Source organism: Ovis aries, chromosome 12 (assembly GCF_016772045.2).
Source record: "Ovis aries strain OAR_USU_Benz2616 breed Rambouillet chromosome 12, ARS-UI_Ramb_v3.0, whole genome shotgun sequence".
Taxonomy (NCBI): domain Eukaryota; kingdom Metazoa; phylum Chordata; class Mammalia; order Artiodactyla; family Bovidae; genus Ovis; species Ovis aries.
The window spans coordinates 43,817,246-43,842,349 of NC_056065.1; the positions used below are offsets into that span (position 1 = coordinate 43,817,246).

General features: G+C 46.1%; 1 protein-coding gene and 1 non-coding gene across 2 annotated transcripts; one reads left to right on the forward strand and one right to left on the reverse strand.

Moving 5' to 3' along the window:
* Positions 1-255: 255 nt before the first annotated feature.
* On the reverse strand, positions 256-23,625 carry CA6 (carbonic anhydrase 6). The gene is made up of 8 exons (XM_015099121.4): positions 23,339-23,625; positions 19,507-19,686; positions 13,621-13,769; positions 10,758-10,850; positions 7,069-7,138; positions 5,208-5,365; positions 3,399-3,522; positions 256-679 (listed from the first exon to the last, which is right to left on the reverse strand). The coding sequence occupies exons 1-8, from the start codon at positions 23,415-23,417 to the stop codon at positions 558-560; spliced, it is 975 nt and encodes a 324-aa protein (XP_014954607.2). The 5' UTR covers positions 23,418-23,625; the 3' UTR covers positions 256-557.
* On the forward strand, positions 5,633-5,705 carry TRNAD-AUC (transfer RNA aspartic acid (anticodon AUC)). Its single transcript has one exon. It is a non-coding gene; the product is annotated as a tRNA-Asp (tRNA).
* Positions 23,626-25,104: the final 1,479 nt, after the last annotated feature.

The following is a 25,104-nucleotide window of genomic DNA, read 5'->3' on the forward strand; positions in this document are numbered from 1 at the left end:
TGTAATAGTGGAAAGTTGGAAGCATAAATTAACAATAATAATACAAACAATTGTACTTACAGTTTTCATAAAAGTTATAAAAATATCAGTTCTTGACTGGAAACTTTCATTTTTAACCTTTCAATAACGTCGGTGGGAACTTTTGAAAAAAGCTGGAAATCCGTCCCACCTTCATTTCTACCCCATCACCTGGGTCCCTCCCGATATAGCAAAGAAACAGTATTTGAAATGGCACAAAGGAATAGAAGGGAGAAGTTCTTAAATAACAAATTTCCAAAGTTATTTTATTTCATCTAAATGCTATTAGGATTTCAGGCTGATTTCTAATTAAGACAAATCAATGTACATGATTCGATAGGAGGGTAGTTAAATTTCTTTTCCAGTCAATTCCCATTGGTATCATCTCGCTCAAACTCTTCTCATGCATTTAAGCCATCTCATTTCCGTTCATGGATGACGGTTTCTCCTGTTTTAATCGTAAATTAAGTAGCTGCCTCGGTAGAAACGGTATGATCTGGTCACCCAGGGCTTCTTGGACAGAAGGCAGGGCTCACTCTTCAAGGCCAATTCTCTTGTTTTTTTCTCTTTGGTATCTTCTGTTCAATAAATCTTCTCAGGTACTCAAGGGTTTGGTCAATATTGTTTAGATAAAAGTGGAGTTTGGAGGCTAAAGTGTATTCTATAAAAAGAAGAGTTAACAGGAAAAAGTCAGAACTTTGAAGAGATTCATGAAAACAGGGGCAACAGGACAGCCAGATACCATTCCCTACATGAATATTTAGGAGAAATATTTTTGATTCTTTCATACGCCTGCCATGTTCCCATCCTATCGGCTTCAGGCATCCTTGCTATGTCTGAACTTAGGCTTGTAAGCTGCCAGAATCCAAGGGGTGACATGTCAAAGATGGTTCAACCCTTGACCCTTGGTTTTTTCATGTGAAGCTCAGTAGCCTTTCCTTAGAATACATAGGTGTTTTCTAATAAATAAGTTGCGAGAGGGCCGATTTTGCTATTCTCCTGTGTTTATAACTGATCTTTGTTTCTCAGGTCATTCATCTTTGATGAGTTGATCATATTAACCGATCTGGCATGGATACTGTAGAACTATGAAATACCATGTGGATTGTACAGTTGGGCTGCTACATAGAAGTCTGGGTCTGAGTAAAGTAAGAGTGAGATGATGGCCAGTTCTCTGTTCTCTTCTCGGTAAAGGAAGGGCATTGCTCAGATCCCTTGGCTGGGGTTGGGAAGAAGCCCTGTTCCTATCTCCTGGGAGTTGGTATGTTGTTGCTATTGTTATCGCTATCATTAGTTGCTAAGTCATGTCCGACTCTTTGTGATCCCATGGACTGTAACCTGCCAGGCTCTTCTGTCCTCGGGATTTTCCAGGCAAGAGTACTGAATCAGGGTGCCATTTCCTTCTCCAGGGATCTTCCCAAACCAGGGATGGAACCCAAGTCTCCTGCATTGGCAGGAGGATTCTTTAGTGCTGAGCCACCAGGGAAGCCTGGGGCTTAGTGTACTCCTCCTAAATAGCAAGTCTCAGAAGTGAGGGCCAAAATGACATACTGCAAGATGGGACATTCTGGACTAAGAAGCGGTTATTAGAACCTCTGAGGCATCGCTCATGACGGTACATTGGAATGACACTCCTGCCCTGCTGCAACAGAAAGAGCATTGGAGAAGTGGCCTAAGGAGAATGATACAAGCTGTGCTTGTTGCAAGAATAGCATAAGATGTTAAACAGGGAGCGTAGCAAAATTAGAACAAGGAGACAGATCAATGGGTCTAAGCTCCCTTTGTTTAGTCTGCTAGTGATTGGACCTGTTTAGGAGGGTGTCGTCCTTTAGAAAAAGAAATTGTGACTGTTAATATCCAATACTTTGGCCACCTGATGAAAAGAGCCGACTCACTGGAAAAGACCCTGGTGCTGAGAAAGACTGAGGGCAGAAAGAGAAGGTGGAGACAGAGATGAGATGGTTGGAGGGTATCACTAACTCAATGGACACAAGTTTGAACAAACTCTGGGAGATGGTGAAGGACAGGGAAGGCTGGCATGCTGCAATCCATTGGGTCACAAAGAGTCGGACATGACTTAGTGACTGAACAACAACAATATTGTATAAAGTATAATATGGGGAAATTAAAATTATAGTTGGTGTCATTGTTCCTGTTAGTATTGTATGAAAGGAGCAAACTGATACAATGGAAAACAATAAATGATCCAGGAGAGATGGGGCGAAAACTATAAATGGAGTTTTATTGTGCTGGGGAATATGTATGGAAATTTTTAAGTTTTGCAAGGTACATGTAGAGGTAGGGTAATATTGACTGGAGACCAGGTCTATTTATTAGAGAATATAAAGGCATCCATGGAATTTTCCAGGCAAGAATCCTGGAGTGGATTGCCATTTCCTACTCCAATAAAGTCCTCAGGAATGGTTAATAGGAATATACTGTAAAGACAGTGAATTCAGGGAATGCGTGCAGTTCACCACCACTTTACAGAGAACTGGACAAAATAGGGACGGGAAATTGCAGAATATTTACATTCCTGTGACCACAGAAATGAGGTAAGTCAAACAGACACAGTTGAAGCCCCACCTCCTGGACTGGAAGTCCAGGGGAAACTGGACCACTGATGCCTGCTTCCAGCATCCTGGCATCTGCAGCTTCACCTGTGTGCATCCAGACGTGTCCAGCTCTTTGTGACCCCATGGACTGTAGCCCACCAGGCTCCTCTGTCTATGAGATTTCCCAGGCAAAGATACTGGAGTGGGTTGCTGTTTCCTCCTCCAGGAGATCTTCCTGACCCAGGGAGCTAACCTGCATCTTGTGCTTCTCCTAATATTGGCAGGCCGTTTCTTTACCACTGAGCCACCTGGGAGGTTCTAAGGCCATTTGGTGGCTAATCCACCCCCAGTCTGATCCTCAAGAAAAGGTAATAAGCATTATGTGGTCTAGTTAACTCCACCTTGAGGGAATTTATGGGAGGAGTTGAGGATGGGTTTGTAATGCAGACCAAGATAGAAGTGTGGGGGAAATATCTGAGTTGGATATGATGAGGTTAACTTGAGCCAACACTCGATGGGAGCATCTTATGTTACTGACATCTTGCTTCTCCCACTGTCTCTGGCCAATACTAGATACTATTATGGAGCTGGTTCGTTCTCATCACCCTCTCTGTCCTACTCAGGAGTACCACTGCCTGGACTGGGAAAATGAGTCATGCTCTTCGCCCAAGCCCCGTTCTTATTGGTCCACCCGTGGCCCCTGAGGTTTAGATGACTCCCCTTCCCTTACTGTGGCCAGAAGAGAGGGGCTCACCCAGAGAAGGAGGAAAACGGGAAATTATCATCACATACGGCAGAGGACAAACGAGAGCTGATCTCACTCACCCTGATGAGGGCGAGACATGAAGTTGGCTTCCACCACTCTGTGGTTCAGGGGCTGAGTCCTGCGGTAATCGTTTTGGATGGTCTTGTTCTGGTGATTCAGTAAGGAATTCTCTAGCTTCTCAACCTGCCAGCAACATGAAAGGAATTCATGAGAGGAGAGGCACTGGGTAACTTTTTTTAAGTTAGTTAACAGTTGAACCAGCGCTTGGATTTATATAACTCTGATAAAGATCTCAAGTCCTGGAGTGGTTCTGGGTACTACGTGCCTTGGCGTTCATCCACCCAATCATTCTTCTGACAATATCTTTCAATCTTTTTCTATGGGTATTTAGCCGTATTTCTTTCATGAAATATGTCTTTTCTCTTTGGCTGATATTTAGATCTCTGCTTTGATAGCTTGTGGCTTCACTGTGACGTGTTTAATGTAGGCTCCTTTTTGTTTTCATTGACTCATTGGGCTTCCTTATTATATAACATGGTGCCTTTCAACCCTCTGGAAAATTGTCAGTCAACATTTCTCAAATTATTCCTCTTCTCCATACCACCTCTCTTCTCCCACTATAATTTCAACTTGACATTTTTCAGGTCTTTCTAGAATTTTCTCCATACCTCTCTACTTTTTCATATTTCTACCTCTTTTTCTCTTTATGATGCCGCATTTTGCATAATTGTCTCAGCTCTGTCTTCCGCTTACCGATTCTTTCTTGAACTTGTCCTACATGCTATTAAACTCATTTGTTGAATTATTAATTTCAGTTACTATCTTTTCATTTCTAGAAATTAACAATTTACTTTTTTCAAGTTGACTTGGTCATTTTTATACTTTGTTCTTTCTTTGTATTTCAAACTCTTGTACATATTAAACATATCGAATATGTTTATTTATAGATATTATGCATTCTTTATAATATTAAACATCCTTTATATTAATTGGCTGATAATTACAATATCTGAAATCTTTGTAGGTCTAATTCTGCTGATACTCACTCATAGTGCCTTTTTCTTGGTATTTTGTGATTTTTTTTAAAAATTGAGTTCATCTCAGATAACTTTATTTGCAGAAATTCTTCTAGATCTGAATTTAAGGTGCATTTCTCGTAGATAACTAACCTTGACTTTTGTTAGGTATTTCAGGGCACTTTCAACCTGGTTGGCAATGTTTTTACATGTTGGTATAAGAATAAGGGGACTTTGCATTTTTTCCTGAAATAGGGAAATGGAAAATTTTAAAAGAGGAACAACATTCTGAGGAACCCAGGTTTGCTTTGCAACCTCAGTAACATTTGTTCTTTATTCAACTCAACAAATACTTATTATGTGCCCATGCTAGGCTCAAGGACAAAAGATGATTGATACAGCTCTTCTCCTCAAAGGGCTACAGACATTTTTAAATGGTAAAGGGCTAAATCTGAAGCTGTCCTTCTTGCATAAAGTTATTTACGAGGTTAGAATGTAGCCCCATAAGGACATGGAGTTTGCGCATGTAATACCTGGTGAGAGCGGCACTCAATAAATATTTGCCTTCACTATGCAAATTTTCTCCTATGACTTGGATCAGGTCCCAGTGTTTTCTGTTGTTGTTGTTGCATTGCCTATCAATTTCTTGGACTCTCTGATGCCTGTTGGCCCGTTTCTGCTAGAGCACAGCACTAGTAAGATCACCCATGGTGATAGAGGTGAGGCACTACAGCCCTGGACATAGAAAACACTACAGGAGCCCAGATATTGGCATTAGATAAGATTTAGGGGAACACTCGTGTTGATCAGGCCGTGGAGAGACTTGGATATTAAAGCAATCTCGTACATTACCTGTGTCTTGGAGAGCTTGACAGTATCTGCTACCACAAACCAGTGGACGTTTTCTGTACAGGGAGGAGTGGTGAGTGACCCCAAGTAGCTGTAGTAGTAGCGGAGGTCCCCAGGTAGCATGTCCTCAATGTCAAGGCCCCTCAGAACTGTGCTTTGTCCTAATAGAGGGGATGAGAAGCAATGTCAGGGACCACTGCTGCCCCTTGAGAGGACAGCTTTTGGCTCATATCTCACCATGTTTAAATCTCCTGATTTAAGCAGAAGAACTTAGAACCTGATCACTGGGAAACATCACCCAGTGTGCTACTTCCTGGAAAGGGTTAAGAGAAAAGACTTTGGGGAGAAACCCACTCAAATATCTCCTCTGGCTGGGTGGCCCTGGCGGGATACTCACCTGTCTATAGACAGGGGACACTCATGGGAGTTCCCTGGTGGTCCAGTGGCTAAGACTCTGTGCTATCAATGCAGGGGGTCTGGGTTCGATCCCTGGTCAGGGAACTAGATCCCACATGCTGCAATGAAAGATGCTGCATGTGGCAGGAATTCTGCTTTTTTCCCTGAGCACTTTTGCATTTTTTTTAATGGCAAAGAGGATATCAGTGTAATATATACATAAACAGGCTTGTTTAACCAAGGCTGTGAAGTCTAGTAGTGCATAGCCCAATGAGCAGGCAAAAAATTTCTAAGTTGTTTTTTTTTTTTTCTGGTTGCACTACATGGCATGCAGGATCTTACTTCCTGAACAGGGATTGAACCCGTACTCCCTGCGGTGGAAATTGGGAGTCTTAACCACTGGACTGCCAAGTTAAGAAGATGAGTGAGTGACTGGCTACCTTCTCCATGAAGTGGGAGGTCAGGGATCCCCTTCAGGGGAGAAGCTGGGGCCAGGGAGGGGTGCTTCAGGAGAGAGGAGAAAAGGTGATGCAATCATTGTGGAGAGGGGAAAAGAAAATGCCCAGAGGAGTATTTTAGGATTTCTGAGCAGTGTTAGTACTTGTTTATATTTTAGCTAGGAATGAAAGTAATACCAGTTAGAAATATCTGGGTTTCTCTCAGGCACATTCCTTATAGGCTCTTTGGCTACAGACTCTGAGAAAGTAGAAGTTGGCATAGGGCTTTATCAGGTAAGCTTGTGGAGGGAGGGAGGGCATTTGCATGGGTTTGTCAGTATGATGGTCCGTGGCATCCAAGCCAGGTAAAGAGAACTGAGAGGCAAGAAGCGTGACTAGTAGTGAAAACGTGGAGGCCCATGAATTGGAGGTCAGGAGATTACTGGAGAGGTTGAGGACTGAGGTCAGGGAACTGGAGTCCGGTATATGGGGCAAAGTGAGATGCCCAGAACCAAGGCTGCAGCAGACATGGTTACAGCTTAAGGTCAAGAGTTGATCGTGGGAGTGGGCAAATGCTCTGACAAGAACTCTGCCTTCTAGAGGCAGAGAGAAGGGAGACCAGCCCAGTGTCTGCATTCACAGACACCATGACAAGAGGCTTCACTCTTGAGACTCTTCTCAACTAGAAACCAAGGAGCTCATCTCTGTCTAAGGACCAGGATCATCACTACCAGATGGGGCCAGAGGTGAGGGTGACTTAATTGAAAATATCCCTCATTCATGAACTCTGGCCATCCAGACATTCCAGTTGTGGAAATCAACAGGCAGTTTATGAACGGGTCTCTCAGAGGTGTGTACAGCCTGAGCCAACCACAGGAACTGCTGGAGCCAGAGACCTTGCACAGGGAGCTAAGTGACCCCTGGAAAGCTTATCTGCAACCCGCCCTGCCCGTGGCTCTCCCTGCCCTCCGTCCCCATCACACGCAGGCTCATTCCTCTGCCCCGGTGCACCTTCTGTTGGTTTCCCTTACCTGCATACCGGATGTCTTCCAAGTGAGAAATGAATTTGCTGTAGTAAGCATTTTCAGTATAATCCTTTACCTGCAGGGGAAACATGGAGCAGTTAACCTAACGGAGGTGGGTCCTCCATCTGGTACTATCTCCCTTAATTCAGCTGTTTGGTATCCTTGCTGGTGGGGCAGAGCTATGAGCGCAAGGAGGCATCTGGGGAGACAGTCTAGCTGTTCTTTGCACCAACTGCCTTGGCTCACCAGTTTCTTCCAGAAAGACAAGATCTGAACCATTTTGGCAGCTTCCCAGAAAAAGATCTTCTTGGCAGTATCTGGTGATATCCTCATGGAATGGCCAAAGTCACTGTTAAAATATCCCCAGTGACCTTAGCTTTGGGCAATGTCAGCCACAGTCAGATTCATTGTGGGGTTTTTTTTTCCCCCCAGTGGCTCACTTTTTTTTTTTTTTTTACTTTATTTTAATTTACAATACTGTATTGGTTTTGCCATACATTGACATGAATCCACCACAGGTGTGCATGCGTTCCCAAACATGAACCCCCCTCCCACCTCCCTCCCCATAACATCTCTCTGGGTCATCACTGTGCACCAGCCCCAAGCATGCTGTATCCTGCTTTTTTTTTTTTTTTTTAGCCACTGCCACACAGCATGCAGAATCTTAGTTCCCTGACCAGGGATCAAGCCCATACCCTCTGTAGGGGAAGTGTAGGGTCTTAACTGCTGGACCACCAGGGAGGCCCCCAGATGCATTATGGTCAGGGAGCTTGGTCTCAAGTGCTCCCTTCTTAATCCTCAGGACTTTTAACTGGATGGACGAGAGCCAACTGTCCAAGGCAAAATTGCTCCAACGCTGACCTCCGACATCCTCTATTTTTTGAATGAGTGTTTACTTTTTAGAAGTCAGGAGAGTTGCTTTTGGTGACAAAGGTCTGTGGACAATGGTTCTTTTCAGTCAACGATGCTGATCCATTCTTCCATTGCGTGAAAATTCAGACTTTCTTGGATTTCTTCTTTTTCTAATCTTAAATTTATTTTTTAATTGAAGGATAATTGCTTTACAGAATTGTGTTGATTTCTGCCAAACATCAACATGAGTCATCCATAGGTATATATATGTCCCTTCCCTCTTGACCCTCCTTCCCACCTTCCTCCCCATCCCACCCCTCTAGATCGTTACAGAGCCCGGTTTGAGTTCCCCGAATCATAAAGCAAATTCCCATTGGCTATCTGTTCTACATATGGCAATGTAAGTTTCCATGTTACTCTCTCCCATACATCCCTCCGGAGGTCTCCTTCCTCCCAACCCCCTTCCTTCGATTTCTGACTGTCCTTTATCTGTTTTCTAAATGTGTTCTCTCTTTCTCTGTCCTTCTAGCTACCTTTCGTGTTAAACAAATACTTTCAGTGTACCATTTAACCATTTTAAGTTATTAATGGTTGCTCTAGTGACTTCAATGTGCAACTTACATCAGTTTGTGCTAGAGAGCATCCCAGGTGGTGCAGTGGTAAACAATCCACCTGCCAATGCAGGAGACACAAGAAACTCTGGTTCGATCCCCAGGTCAGGAAGATCCCCTGGAGGAGGGCATGGCAACTCATTCTAGTATTCTTGCCTAGAAAATTCCAGGGACAGAGGAGCCTGGTGGGCTACAGTCCATGGGGTCGCAAAGAGTTGGGCACAACTGAGCATTTTCTCCTAAATACAGATCATATTTTCCTATTTGCATGCTGAAATTTTTCCTTGATTCCTAGACATTTTAGATAACATATGGTAGCTAATCTAAATTCTGATTTTTAAAAACTGTCCTGTGGAGTTTTTGTTGTTGTTCATGTAACTATTCAGTGACTTGCCTGGGCTTTATCTGTAGAATATGTGTCCATAGTACTGTGTAGCAGCTGATGGATCTGCTCAGGTCTTAAGTCTTATTTTTATTTTTTTAGCCTAGGACCATCTATGGTCAGCACAATTTTAAAGTCACTCAGTGATTTTAGTAGAGGTTGTGCTCAAACCCCAGGAGCCCAAGCTGATGGATCTGTGTGTGGCTTGAGGAGCACATTCAAAGGTCAGCCAGTTACCAAGTCAGACTCAGCTTTCACGTTCCATCAGGCCTTCTTGGGAAGCCAACACAAGCTCTCTGTGTCTCTCTCATTTTCAGGATCTCCCAGTTAGATTTCTGATTGGTCTGCCCCTGGCCACTCACCTCAATGAGGACATGATAGACTCCCAAAGCTGTGAGTTTTCCTGGTTCCTGTCTTTTCTGTTGTTTGCTACTTTTATCAGCAATCTAATGAATCCCTGTACCAGGCAGTGAAGCTACTGGTTCTCCTGTTCACTTGCCCTGAGGAAACTACCTTGCTGACCAAGTTGTTGTTGTTCAGTTGCTAAGTTGTGTCCGACTCTTTGTGACCCAATGGATTGCCACACGCCAGGCTCCCCTGTCCTTCGCCATCTCCAGGAGTCTGCTTATACTCATGTCCATTGAGTCGGTGATGCCATCCAACCATCCTATCCTCTGTTGTCCCCTTCTCCTCTTGTCTTCAATCTTTCCCAACATCAGGGTCTTTTACAGTGAATCAGTTCTTCCCATCAAGTGGCCAAAGTGTTGGAGCTTCAGCTTCAGCATCAGTCCTTCCAATGAATATTTAGGTTTGATTTCATTTTGGATTACTTGCTGACCAAGTTAACAGATGGAAAGAGTGCCAGGCAAGAAGCCCACAAACCCCCATTGTTCTTACTCAAAATTCTCAGCATTTATCATAAATAAGTGCTTTACCTTGTTACTGTCTTTGGTCCATTTCCAGAGCACTGAAATGCTTGGTTTTGATGAGCTGTGATCAGTCGTGTCCAGCTCTTTGTGACCACATGGACTGTAGCCTGCCAGGCTTCTCCGTCCATGGAATTTTCCAGGCAAGTATACTAGAGACAGTTGTCACTTCCTTCTCCAGGCAATCTTCCTGACCCAGGGATTGAACCTGTGTCTCTTATGTCTCCTGCATTGGCAGGTGGTTTCTTTACCAGCTGAACCATCAGGGAAGCTAATATAATACTTTTTTTGGGAGGGGATCGTATTCACTGACCATTTCTTGCTGCCTAGACATAAGTCCCACTCTCCAGACTTTCTGAGGGATGCAGAGATGTGGCCTCTGTCTACTGGGCCACAGGCTTCCTCATGTCCTCAGACCAGTTTCTGTCAAGTCAGCCCCTCTGGGATCAGCTCTTCTAACTCAGCTTGTCCAGATCATCCAAGGTCCTTGAGGTTGGTGACCCAGAAGCACCACAGTAACTGTGAGCAAGGACTGGGGAAAGAGTAGGTCTTTCAGGGACTTCCCCGATGGTCTGGTGGTTAAGACTCCACACTCCCAATACAGCGGGCCCAGGTTCGATCCCTGATCAGGGAACTAGATCCCACACGTCTCAGTTAAAGATGCTGCATGCTGCAATAAGGGACAAAGATCCTTCGTGCCACGACTAAGACCAGATAAGTAGACAAATATTTTTCTTTAAAAGAGTAGATCTTAAAGAAATAAATAAATAAAAATAAAAGAGTGGATCTTTTATCAAGTCAGTGTTTCCAAGAATTGTGAGCTCAGGAATACATGAGGAGAGACAAGTAGGAAAACCCTCTGTCTACACTTAACACCTTGTTTTGACACCAGTTTATAACTTCGAGTGTGTAGGTTCGGCCTACCTCAACCAGGGCCGCCAGCACAGCCAAACCATCTGGCTCTTTCTGGGCTTCCTCATAGCTGTTGTATTTAGAATTGTAGTGGACGACGTGAATCTGTGGAAACAAGAAAGGGAGTGAAAGTTGTTCAGTTGTGTCTGACTCTTTGCGACCCCATGGACTACACAGTCCATGGAATTCTCCAGGCCAGAATACTAGAGTGAGTAGCCTTTCCCTTCTCCAGGGGATCTTCCCAACCCAGGGATCGAACTGAGGTCACCTGCATGGAAGGTGGATTCTTTACCAACTGAGCCACCAGGGAAGCCCAAGAATACTGGAGTAGGTAGCCTATCCCTTCTCCAGTGGATCTTCTCAACCCAGAAATCAAACCAGGGTCTCCTGCATTGCAGGCAGATTCTTAACAGGCTGAGCTATCAGGGCAAGTCAAGGGCAATTCCTATAACCTTCAAATGCTTCAGGTTTTCAGGAAAGGAGGAAAATGAAAAAAAGATGCTTCATCTGGCACCTCTGCTTGACCGACAAACACTGCTGACCACCATCTCCCTCCATCTGGGCTACAACATCTAAGACCAGAAAGTTCTGAGAAGGACATGAGGAGAGGGCTGAGAAAAGTTCATGGGGAGAAGCTCTGGTTAATGCAGGCTTGTATTAGCTGATTTTGCCTTATATTTGCAAAGTAATGAACACTTCTAATATTTATTAAAACAGCTTAATTTGCATAGCCTGTACTCATACAAAAAAATAATGTATACCACTTGTTTGCTTAGTAAGAATAAGTGCTAGATTTCTAATTTTAAAAAAAAACAGATACACAACAAGCAACAAAAGTTTACTGTATGGCACAGGGAACTATAGTCAATATCTTGTAATAACCTATAATGGGAAATAATATGAAAAATAATATATGTCTATATGTATAACTGAATCTTCTTGCTGTACACCTGAAACTGTAAATCAGCTATACTTCAATAACATATATATCAATAAAAAAGAATAAGGTATGAAATATGTGAATCAAGTTTAAATTAAAATTTTGACCCTAAAAAGAAGAGCCCAGAAAATTCTCCAAGAATGCAAAGAACATGAGTGGGATTATGTGTGCTGTGTGCTAAGTTGCTTCAGTCACGTCTGACTCTTTGTGACACCACAGACTGTAGCCCGCCAGGCTCCTCTGTCCATGGGATTCTCCAGGCATGACTACTGGAGTGGGTTGCCATGCCCTCCTCCAGGGGATCTTCCTGACCCAGGGATCAAACCTGCGTCTCTTATGGGGAGATGGCAATTCACCTTCCCCTAGGCAGACAAGCTGGCAGAGTTCTAGGAGATCGTATGAGGCCACGGGGTTCTCCTGAGGTCTCCCTAGAGTGGGCATATGCCCCCTTACCTCAGGAGGCCACTGTCAAAACATGGTCAGCCGAAGCAGTGATAATCCTCACTAGTGTCTCATCAGTTCTCTCTTTTGAAGTAGAATCCAATAGGCTATCTTTATGAAGCCTCCTAGGTGGCACTAGTGGTAAAGAACCTGCTTGCCAAGGCAGGAACCTTAAAATACATAAATTCAATTCCTGGGCTGGGAAGATCCCCTGAAGGAGGGCATGGCAACCCACTCCAGTATTCTTGCCTGGAAAATCCTATGTATAGAGGAACCTGTCAGGCTACGATCCATGGGGTTGCAAAGAGTCAGACACGACTAAAGCGACTTGGCATGCATCCATCCTAAGCAAGAGAGGAAACCAGCAAATCTACCACACAGAAATCCAGCTGAAACTAAAGAGGGCTTGCCCCACTCGGTGGGCTGTATACTCCTGCTTCGGGCTGACTTCGTGAAGGCGGGGACCCAACCGGAACCCCCAGCACAGAACAGGGATTAGTGGTGAGTGAATGAAAAATAAATTTAACCTCAGGGTGACCTGACTCATCACTGCACAAAGTGTTTTTGGCTGTTTTAGTGAGAAGAGTAGGGGTTCCCTGGTAATCCAATGGTTAAGAATCTGCTTTGCAATGCAGGGGACACCAGTTCAATCCCTGGTCCGGGAAGAACCCATGTGCCAAGGGGCAACTCAGCCGGTGCAGCACAGCTGCTGAAGCCTGCAAACCCGAGAGCCCGAACTCCACAACAAGAGAAGCCACCGCAGTGAGAATCCCGTGCAGCATCACTAGAGAGTAGCCCCCACTCACTGCAACTAGAGAAAGCCTAGAAGCAGCAAGAGCCACCAAAAAACAGTAATAATAAATTAAACAGGGCTTCCCTGGTGGCTCAGTAGTAAAGAATCTGCCTCCAATGCAGGAAACCTCAGTTTGATCCCTGATCTGAGAAGATCCCACATGCTGAGGAGCAAACTAAGCCTCTGTTCCGCAACTGCTGAGCCTATGCGCTAGAGCCCGGGAGCTGCAACTACTGAGCCCACATGCCACAACTATGGAAGTCTGAGGCTCTACAGTCGCGCTCCACAAAAGAAGCCCCCGCAGTGAGAAGCCCAAGCACTGCAACTAGAGAAAAGGCCTAGCAGCAATGAAGATCCGGACAGCCAAAAATAAAATAGATAGATATTTTTTAAAACAGGGCTTCCCAGGTGGCTCAGTGGTAAAGAATCCACCTGCCGACCCAGGAGACCTGGGTTTGATCTCTGGGTTGGGAAGATCTCCTGCAGGAGGAAGTGGCAACCCACTCGAATATTCTTGTCTGGGAAATCAGATGGACAGAGGAGCGTGGCGGGCTGCTGTCCATGGGGTGGCAGACTAGAGCAAAGCCCTCGCAGTGGCAAAGACCCAGGACAGCCAATAAATAAATAAGTAAATATTTTTTAAAAAGAAAGTATCACAAACATGACTATGGGGTTTGAAAGAAAGAGGAACCTGAAGGTACCTCAATTACGTATCGCATCCCATCCACAGTGTGCTCAGAGCCGCTGATCTCCGAGGACGCTCCGCCCCAGTGGAAGTGCATCTGCTTGGCTAAGTACTGCGTGCCGTCGGATGTCGTCATGCTCATGGTGGATGGCAGGCTGATCTGTACTAGAAGAGAAGACAAGGGGTGGGGAGTGTGCGGATGGGTGAGGACAGGGCAGGCCCACAGGTGAGGCAGCGTTCCTGCTCACCTGCCCACTCCTGGAGCAAGCAGGTGCTATAGACAGACCTAGATTGCCATGGGCAGGGTGACCCCCGCTGAGGAGGCAACTGGCACACAGGGCCAGTTGGGGACCAGCCCCTGAGCTGGGCTGGACAGGCACTTGTCCCAGGGCACACACCTTCCCACTCAGGACCAGCAGGTCAGGAGCAGGACACCAAGATTATTCCTGAAAAAACAGGGCTAGTGAGTGTGGAAGCCAGAATTCCACTCTTCAGCTGAGGCCAATTTTGAAATTTGCCCGCAGGGTAGGGAACAGGAAATGGGGCCTCTTGGGACTGTTTTGATTACTTTTACTACCTGAGGTGAATACCCTGGAAGGCCGAATTGAGGTCATAATCTTCTCCACGATGTGGTTAAAATCTTCATCCCCTGTTGATTTCTAGAACCAGCCCAACTAACAACCAATCCTGCTGCATAGAAAGGAGCATCCCTGAGGGTTTCTACACTTTTTTTTTTGGTTGAACCGCTCTGGGTCTTCACTGCTGCTCAGGCTTTCTCTAGTTGTGGTGCGCTGGCTTCTCATTATGGTGGCTTCTCTTGTTGTGGAGCACAGGCTCTAGGGCATGAGGGCTCAATAGTTGGAGCTCCTGGGTTCTAGAGCACAGGCTCAGTAGTTGCGGTCCTTGGGCTTAGCTGTCCCGTGGCATGTGGAATCTTCCCAGACCAGGGATCAAACCTGTGTCCCCTGCAGCTGCAGGCAGATTCTTAACTACTGGACTCCTAGAGAAGTCCCTTTATTTTATGGACCAAAGAGCCAACCCAGGGAGGTAGAAAGGTTTGCAGTCACTCAGTTTGTAGGTCCAGGCAGAACCAGGCCTGGACAGGACATCATCACTGCAGGCCTCAACTGGTTTTCAGAAGACAAGAGATCAAATTCTGCAGGATGTCAGGGAATACACAGACTCTCAGCATGGGATTGAATTTGATGTAATCATCAACAGTTTCAAATGTTAGGTTTTTGTTGACAGGAAAATGGTTTAGTCTTCTAGATAACTCATGCCTTGGGCCCTACAGACTTTCTACAGGGAAGTCACTCTGGTCAGACAGCTGTCTTGTTTATTCCACTGGCTCAGGCCTCAGAGAAAGCTCTATATTTTGGAATGAGTCAGGCAAAGGGAGACATGCAGAGTGACCCCAAAAGTGACCAAGAAAAATATCTATGAGAGTACAACTTAGGACTCGGAAAGGGACAGTCAGCATCTGTCTTGTTAACAAGGTTTTCTATTTAAAGTCATTGATGATAGTTATAAACAAGTACATTTTCTTAACAAGCATATATTAGATCTTTGAGGACTTCCCTGGTGGTCCAATGGTTAAGACTCTGTACTTCCCATGCAGGGGGCATGGGTTGGATCCCTGGTCAAGCAATTAGATTCCACACTTCTCAAGGTGTGGCCAAAAAACCCCCAAATTAGGAATTTGATATCTGTCAAATGCCCCCTTCTTCCCTTCCAGAAGCAGCAGGAAGCTGATGACAGCTTCATAATATGCCAGAAGGCAGGAATCTGGCCTCTGAGGTTTTACATGCCCTTTGGCAGAACAGGTGTTTTGTGTTTAGTGCTTAAAATGTGGCCAGCCTCAAAGTCAATGCTCCCATGAGAAAAATGGAAGAGTTTATCAAAGAAGATGCTCAGTTTTCTGTGTCCAGAGACTGCAGAGCTGAGGACAATTAGTACCACATGAGCCGTAACAGAGATCCCGATAAGCGTGTTTCCCCAGAAACACAATCCCCTGCAGACAGAATGTCTCAGTTCTCAAGCTGTATCAACAGGATCGCACAGGCCAGACTGAAAAATGGCAGCACTTCTGGGCTTATCACTGTGCTTTTGAAAAGGTAAGGCCAACTAGCTGTCCTCCCCAAAATCAATTTGCTGAACCTTCCAGGTTCTGACAATTGATTTAACTTCCAGAACTGACTCCTCTTTGTTCGGAACTAATTTAACCAGATTCTTATCAGCCCAGAAAAACCACATGATCTGAGCATTTTCTGTGCTCATGTCTACAACAAAATAGAGAAACTGAAAACAAGTTTTAGAAGGATTTCCCTGGTGCTCTATGCTCCCAATGCAGGGGGCCCCGGGGTTCAATCCCTGGTCTGGGAACTAGATCCCACACGCCACAGCTGAAAATCTTGCACGCTGCAACTAAGACCTGGTGCAACCAAATAGACAAATATTTTTTAAAAAAGAAGAAAATAAGCTTTAGAAACTTTTGCAGCACTTTCTCTCAACATCCAAGTGTGTTTTCAATTTCTTTTTGTTAAAATGTAATTTTATATCTGTATTCTAATCTAATAATAAAAATGGAAGGATATAAACATAAAATAGACATATAAAGTAGAATTTGAGATTAAGAATACAATCTGATTGACCATCTACAAATCAATGAGAAAGGCCTCGAAAAAGAAACTAACCTTGCGACACTTGATCTTGGACTTCTACTCTCCACAACAGTGAGAAAATAAGATTCTGTGGTTTAAGCCGCAAAAACCCCACAATATCATTTACATTAGCACTCCCTCCCAATTAAATAATTAGGTATAAAGCTAACGAATTATATACAAGATCTATATGAGGAAAACTGAAAGATTCTGATAAAAGGAGTCACAGAATAACTTAAAAAATGGAGAGGTAGTCCACAGTCCTGGATAGGAGGACTCACTATTGTCCAGATGTCAGTTCTTCTCCATGTGACCTAGAGACTCAGTGTGGTCCTAATCAAAACCCCAACAGGTTGTCTTGCGGATGTCAACAAACTAATTCGAACATTCACATGGAGAAGCCAAAGGCCCAGGATAGCTGACACAGTGTTGAAGGAGGGGAATAAAGCTGGAGCACCAATGATACCCAACTTTAAGACTTATTGTAGAACTACAGTAGGGTCATCTGGTGGTCCAGTAGCTAAGACGCTATACTCCCCATCTAGGAGCCCTGGTTTGATCCCTAGTCAGGTAACTAGATCCCACATGCAGCAACTAAGACCCAGTGCAGCCAAATAAATAAATTAATTTTTTAAAGGCTTATTAAAAAGCTACAGTAGGGACTTCCCTGACAGTTCAGTGGTTAGGACTCTGCTCTTCCACTGCAAGGGGTGTGGGTTCAATCCCTGGTCGTGAACTAAGATCCCACATGCCTCTCCACAAGGCCAGGAAAGGAAAAAAGCTACAATAATCAATGCAGTGTAGTCTTGGTGGAAGAATACACAAATAGATCGGTGAGCTGAAAAGAAAGCCCAGAAATAGACCCCCATAAACACATCTAACTGATCTTTAACCAAGTAGCAAAGGTGATGTTGTTATTGTTCTTTACTTGCTGAGTCGTGTCTGATTCTTTGTGACTTCCATGAACTGTAGCCTGCCCAGCTCCTCTGTCCATGAGATTTCCCAAGCAAGAATACTGGAGTGGATTTTCATTTCCTTCTCCAGGGGATCTTCCTGACCCAGGAATCGAACCTTCATCTCCTGCATTGGCAGGTGGATTCTTTACCACTGAGCCACCAGGGAAGCCTATGGCAAAGGTGATACAATGGAGCAAAGAGAGTCTCTTCAACAAATGGTGCTGGGACAACTAGACATCCACCCGCGGAAAAAAAAAAGAATCTAGATAAAGACCTTATACACTTCACCAAAATTAATGCAAAATAGATCACAGACCTAAATGTACTGTACAAAACTATAAAATTCTTAGAAGATAACATAGGAGAAAATCTAGATAACTTTGGGTATGGTACCTTTTTAGATTCAACAGCAAAGATGCAATTCATGGAACAAAGAATTGATAACCTGGGCTCAATTACAATTTAAAACTTCTGCAAAAGAGAGCATCAAGAGAATTAGACAGCAAGCCATAGACTGGGAAGAAATATTTGTACAAGACACATCTGATAAAGAACTGCCACCCAAAATATACAATGAACCCTTAAAACTCAACAATAAGAAGACAAATAACCCAGAGACCATAACAGATACCTCCCCAAAGAAGATACACAGATGGCAAATAAACATGAAAAGATGCTCCATAGCACAGTTCATCAAGGAAATACAAATTAAACCAACCATAAGATGCCACTACACACCTATGAAAATAACCAAATTCCAGAACACTGACAACACCAAATGCTGGCAAGGATGTGGAGCAAGAGGAACTCTCATGCATTGCTGGTGGGAATGCAACATGGTGCAGCCACGTTGGAAGAGAGATGAGCAGTTCCTTACAAAACTAAACATACTCTTACCATACAATCCAGCAATCACGCTCCTTGCTGTCTTCCCAAATGAGTGGAAACCTTATGTCCACACAAACATCTACACATTGGTGTTTATTGATGTTTATAGCAGCTTTATTCTTATTGCTAAATCTTGGAAGCAGCCAAGATGTCCTTAAGTTGGTGAATGGGTAAATGAACTTTGGTGCATCCAGACAATGGAATACAATCCAATGCTGAAAAAGAAAGGAGCTATCAAGTTGTGAAAAGACACAGAGGAACCTTCAATGCACATGACTAGGTGAAAGAAGGGCTTCCCTGGTAACTCAGATGGCAAAGAATCTGCCTGCAATGCAGGAGACCCCGGTTAGATCCCTGGGTTGGGAAGATCCCCTGGAGGAGGGCATGGCAACCCACTCCAGTATGCTTGCCTGGAGAATCCCGTGGACAGAGGAGCCTGGCTGGCTGCAGTCCATGGGGTCTTCAAGAGTCAGACACCAGCACAGGTGAAATAAGCCAATCTGAAAAGGTCACACTTTTCTGCCAACCTCCCAGATGCTTCAGAGAGTGATGCTGGAAGCAGGATCTTGACATTCGTGATAAAATGACCCGTTCATGAATTATTTGTGGAGGTCAGTGATCCAAATCATAGGTATCTGAGGGCTGCTACCTTCGCTAGCCACATGAAGAGCAATGGGTTTTATTTTCTCAGCAGAGCAAAGAGGAAATCTGAGTCCTATGACCCTACCCACCATAAGCCTATGCAAATGGACAGTAGTGGGAGTAGAAAGGGATGTTTCCATGGAGGACACAGTGGAGGAATCGACATCCGGGGACTGGGTCCAGCTCGACCATTAGAGACTGTATGACTGGAAGTCCCTTGGATTCTCAAAGTCCCTGGTTTCAGCCTAAAAAATACCTCCCTCTGGGCTTGTCTTGAGGCTTGGAGGAAACAACCCACTTGGTGAAAATGAGAAAGACGTGTGCCAAGGTATAGCCAGATTTTATAAGTGTCCAGTCTGGGCTTCTAAAATAGGGAGGCCCCAACACCCAGCCTTTCCTGTCTGACCTTCTCACATATAAAACATGGCCAATCAGACCAGGGCACAGATCAACAGAACACACAGTGGGCCGTGCAGCTTCACTGCGTCGCCTGTCTGTCCGCTGAATTTCCACTGGTTGAGTCAGAGTGGGCTTGGAGAGAGGCCAGTGGGGTATGAAGGGGTGAGTGGAAAACTGAGTCTACAGACAGCCGCTGCGCAACCCGAGACAAAGCGCCAGGACTCAACACCTGCAGCCCCCAGGCCACACTCTGCAACTCTGCATGTCTAGCTCTAGGCAGCCCTACCAGCCTCCCCCACCGCCCACTTCCCCCGCTCTCCCCCCAGGGACAGAAGCCGGTCTGTAGCCCATCCTTACCCGTGTGGCCATTGTTGGTCACGGGGAACTCCCCGTGCCAGAGTCCGTAGCCTGTGAGGTTCAGAGCCCTCAGAGAAGGGTTGTACTGAACTTTCTTCATCTGCAGGTCAATGGGCGACTGTCTTCTCCCCCCACATTTCGGGTACTCCAGCGGCCAGTGTGCTTCGTCCAGCATACCCTCTGACATGGGAGAGAGGCAAGGGGGTCACAGTGAGAGATGCTGCCCAGCTGGGCCCTGTCTGTGGGCACTTCACTCAGTATAGAGGCCAGAGCTGGTAGCTCACAGCAGGGCCTGGCCAGGGAGGCCAGCAGAGGTTGAGGTCAAGGCCAGAGGTCTGCCTTCTAGAAAGCAGAGCAGGGCCTCCAGGAGACAGGTTGTTGTTGTTGTTTAGTTGTTCAGTTGTGTCCAAATTTTTGTGACCCCATGGACTGTAGCCTGCCAGGCTCCTCTGTCCCTGGGATTTCCCAGGCAAGAATACTGGAGTGGGTTGCCATTTCCTTCTCCAGGGGATCTTCCTGACCCAGGGATCAAACCTGCATCTCCTGCAATGGCAGATGGATTCTTTACCACTGAGCCATCTGGGAAGCCCAAGGAGGCAGGAAGGACATCTAAATCAGCTTCACAGACCCTGGGGGTGCTTCGGGGCTGGTTCCTAATTTTTCTGTTGCAACCACTGGCCCTGAGAACATGACTTAGTATTTTGAAAGCAATGGCTATCTTTAAGACCTAGCTTTGGTTTTTTTCTTTGAGTGACTGTCAGCTGATGAATATGGGGTCTGGCTACGGTGCCAGTGGTAAAGAACCTGCCTGCCAATGCAGGAGATAAAAGAGACACAGGTTCGATCCCTGGGTTGGGACGATCCCCTGAAGGAGGGCATGGCAATCCACTCTAGTATTCTTGCCTGGAAAATCCCATGGACAGAGGATCCTGGCGGGCTACAGTTCACGGGATCACAAAGAGTCGGACATAACTAAAGGAACTTGCCACAGCACACAGCTGATAAACAGTGCTGAGGGCTCCTTGGCCTTGGTCTTCCTGTGTTACTTTTAAGGGCTTTTCCTCACTTCTGAGTGGCAGTTTCCTTTCACAGCCCTCAACACTATCAAAGCCCCATCTGCACCCTACGGCAGGACCTTCCCACCTCTTTTCTTTCCCAACCCCCCTTCACTGGTTCCCAGTATTGTAAAGACCACCTGGGTGCCTACACTGTGGATTCAAGGCAAGAAATGAAGCATCAGGTTCAAGGATAATCTAGAAAAATTAGTTGAAAAAATGTCAAAGAAAGGAAATTTACTTTCTTAAAGGTAGTTACTAATTACAAAAAAGAGTGATGAAAGCATAGGAATTCCCTGGTAGTCTAGTGGTTAAGACTGTGCACTTCCACAGTTAGATACCTGGACTGGGAATTGAGATCCCACAAGCTGTGTGGACAGCCAAAAAATTTAAAAAAATAAAACAACAAAAAAAGCAAGTCTTTGTAATGGGTTATTCAGCCTGCAAACAGTTGTGGGTTTCTGGTCTCACCTGTTTGCAGCAGGGACTCCAGCTCTCTCCCCTCTCAGGGGGCAGCTGCGTCACCCACAGGTTATTTTGAGAAAGATGATCATATCTGGGCCTCTTATAGTTTCCTGGTTCAATAAAAAGTCAATTCTTTATTTCTCTTCCTCTCCTCACTATTCAATAATACACATCAAATTGTAGACAAGTCTTTCCTAGAAGCAGATGCAAGCATCAAAGTCAGAATTTTTTTTTTTGCTCCGCTGCCTGGCATGCAGGATCTAAGATCTGGGACCGGGGATCGAACCCCTGCTCTGTGCATTAGAAGTGCAGAATCTTAACCACTGGACCCCAGGGAAGTCCCAAGGCCAGACGTCTTGAGCACTGTCAAAAGGCTTTTTCCCAGCAGGAGGGTCTCTCGTTTCCGAGAGGTATTTGCAGTAGCTGTCCTGTACTCCTGGTGCTTCCAGAAGGCCGCAGTCTCAGGCTATGCTGAGCTGAGAGGAACAGTCTGCACTGTGGGAATCCTCGCTTGTCCTTACCCTACAACCACCCTCAGCATCTACGGGCCTGCCCAAGCAGAAACCCTGGGGTCTCATGGCACTGAGCCAGGGAGGGATCCTCTGGGTCAGACAGAATGATTGGTCAGTTGGCTTTCCTACCCTCTGCTGCCAGACTTCCTGAACCCTCCCATGATGTCCCTAACTCTGCTGCCCTTGACGTAACAGGACACACATCCACCCTAGGTGGACACTCCCCCCAGTATCTGAGGCCAGGGTGGACTGTGCAGAGAGCACTTACAAAACCTGCTTGCTCCTGACTCCAGCAGCCGTGAGCATCCTCTTGGGCCCCATGCCTCCCTCCAGGACATAGAGGAGGAGGGCCAGGCAGTGCTTTTGCTCCTGCCACACAGAAGAGGTGTTTCTTATCTGAACCCCACAATCTTCCTCTCTTTGGCTCACATGTGAGCCTGTGGTAAACACTAGAGGTTTTTTTTCCACTTCATGTCCTGTAAGCGGGGCTCGAGGTGTGAGTCTGGGGCCTCAGCAGGGCTAGGCAACGGAGAGAGACCAGCCCGCAGGCCGTGTAGTGGTCACTTGGTTCTTGGCACATTGAGTCGTTCTAGATAAACTGTGTATCATGGAATTTCCAATAAGAAAGTTCTTGCAAACCCCATACATTTTCAGTGGGACTGCAGGGAGCTCCCGTCAACCACTTTTTTTTCCTATTGGAGGATAATTGCTTTACAATACTGTGTTGGTTTCTGCCATACATCAACATGAATCAGCCATAGGTATACATATGTCTGGACTTCTCAGGTGATGCTAGTAGTAAAGAACCTGCCTGCTAATTCAGGAGACATAAAAGACACAGGTTTGATTCCTGGGTTGGGAAGATCCCCTAGAGGAAGGCCTGGCTGTCCACTCTAATATTCTTGCCTGGAGAATCCCATGAACAGAGGAGCCTGGTGGGCTACAGTCCATGAATCAGACATGACTGAAGCGACTTAGTACACATGCATTTATATGTTACCTCCTTCCTGAACTGCCCTCCCATCACTCATGCTATCCCACCCCTCTCGGTTGTCACAGAGCACTGGATTGAGCTCCTTGAGTCACACAGAAATTCCCACTGCCAATGTGTTTTACGTATGGTAATTTGTTTGTTTCCATGCTATTCTCTCAATTCATCCCACCCTCTTCTTCCCCTTCCTGTGTCCACAAATCTGTTCTCTATGCCGGCATCTCTACTGAAGTGAAAGTGATAGTCGCTCAGTCATGTCCCACTCTTTGTGACCCCATGGACTATAGCCAGCGAGGCTCCTCTGTCCATGGAATCCTTCAGGCAAGAATACTAGAGTGGGCAGCCATTCGTTTCTCCAGGGGATCTTCCCAACCCAGGGACTGAACCCGGGTCTCCTGCATTGCAGGAATCCCCCTTGCTGTCCTACAAATAGGTTCATCAGTACCGTCTTTCTAGATTCCATACACATGCGTTAATATACAGTATTTGTCTTTCTCTTTCTGACTTACTTCACTCCATATAACCGCTTTATTTTTTATCTCCACAGACAGAGAGTGTAAATGGCTTCGCTGTCAGAAGCACTGAGCAGGCTGTCAAGCCAGCACCAGGACTGGAAAAGCAGAAACCCTGTGCTTGATTCAGGGATCTAGAAATGGGGAGAACTCTGTCCTTCTCTCCCTAACCGAGGTCTCCCCCAGCGTGAGATGTGGAGCCCCCAACAGCACCGCACACAGTTGTCACATGTGGTCACCCCGACCGACCAGGCTTCACCCTCAAGAACTGGGCACTGCCCCTGGGGTGGGACTTACCTGAATAGGTCCACTCGACCCCATGCCCGGCCTGGGCTCCCAGCACGAGCAGGGATAGCAGGGTGATCAGGGGCATCATGTTGCGGCAGGTCTGGAGTCAGGGCCGATGCTGCGGAGGCTCCTCTTTTAAAAGCTCAGAAACTGTAAATAACAATTTACCGGGTCTGGCCGGCTGATCCACCCTTCGCTGCGCCCACTGAACAATAGCACGCCCCTCACACCCGCTTCCCCGGCCAGGTGACGCGCACCTGCCCCATCACCCCTGGCACAAGCACTGAGTCCACTTGGCCCGAGGGTTTGGTTGTTTGCTGTCTGATTTATGAAAACTCACTCAGAGGGTCACACAGTGCGGCCTTTGTGGGCAAGCGACTACCTCGGGCCAAGGAGATGGCCCCAGGCAGAGGGCTGCAGAGTGGGGAGGTTTTTCCAAAACAATGGCATTTTCTGTGACCTCACTCCTGGCAAGCAGGGCCCAGGAAGGGAACCGGTGAGGGGCATCACCAGTGCCTAAAACCCCAGCCGGATGCTGCATGGTATTTCCTGCCTGCCTCAGCAGTAGACACCTGCCACTAATGCAGACTTATGGCCGTCCTCAGCCAGACAGTTGGAGAGATGGCCTGGGCCCCATGCGTGGTCAGTGGTGTCGACTCTTTCGAGACTCCATGGACTGTAGCCCACCAGGCTCCTCCGTCCATGGGATTCTCCTGGTAAGAGTACTGGAGTGCGTTGCCATGCCCTCCTTCAGGGGATCTTCCTGACCCAGGGATCAAACCCACATCTCTCTGTCTCCTGCATTACACGCGGATTCTGCTGAGCAACTGGGGAAGCCCCATGTTTGAGCATAAAATGGAGGATCCAACTGCAGGCTGCCCTGTTCTCACCCTCTTCTTCTCTTAAGCGTGTGTGTGTGTGTGTGTGTGTGTGTGTGTGGACCATTTTTAAAGTCTTTACTGAATTTGTTACATTGCTTCAGTTTTCTGATGTCTTGGTTTTCCGGCCACAAGGCATGTGGGATCTTAGCTCCCAGACCAGGGATCAAACCTGCACCCTCTGCGTTGGAAGGCAAAGTTTCAACCACTGGACCACCAGGGAAGTTCCTCGTCCTAACTCTTGAATCACTGGTGGATGCTGAGTCCCAGCTCATGAGCCACATCCCAACACGTGTTCTGGGCTATCCCAGCTACTGTGGGTGTCTGAGTTGCTCTATGGAATGGACTTGCTCTGACAGCCACAGTGCGCTTGGTCACACCCAAACCCATCCAACACTCCAGATCAATGAATTGCCTAATCCTCCTGTGTCCACTTGGGTAAACAGTCCTTGAAATTAGCTGAGAGAGAAATTTTCGAGATTATACTTGCTGACAGGCTTGCCCTTCCTATGCCCTTCAGAGAGGACACAGGCAAAGGGCAGAAATGTTCTTGGCCTGAAACAAAGGACAGTCCTGTTCTGCAGAACAGAGCTAACGCCCTCTACAGCTTCTTTAATCTCATGGCCTACTTTTCCCTGGAGTCTGAGGGATGCTGCAATGGCAGTACAGTAGCATGATTTAACTCTGGTGGAGAGAAAGGATCCTGTGGCCAGACCAACAGAGTTCACATTCTTTCTCTGCCACTTACTAGCTGTGTGACCTTCAGCAAGTTACTCAACTGCTCTTTGCCTCCATTTCTCCAGTTTAATAAGACTTAAGGATAGTATTTCCTCATGCTAGGAGATCAAACCAGTCAATCCTGAAGGAAATCAACCCTGAATATTCATTGGAAGGACT

Bases quoted from the DNA above. Each gene is read 5' to 3' on its own strand.
- CA6 (XM_015099121.4), bottom strand. From the start codon at position 23,417: ATGATGCCCCTGATCACCCTGCTATCCCTGCTCGTGCTGGGAGCCCAG. The intron at 19,687-23,338 runs GTAAGTCCCACC...CTCCCATGTCAG, and splicing joins GGTCGAGTGGACCTATTCAG to AGGGTATGCTGGACGAAGCA. The intron at 13,770-19,506 runs GTAAGGATGGGC...CTTCTCTTCTAG, and splicing joins GACCAACAATGGCCACACGG to TACAGATCAGCCTGCCATCC.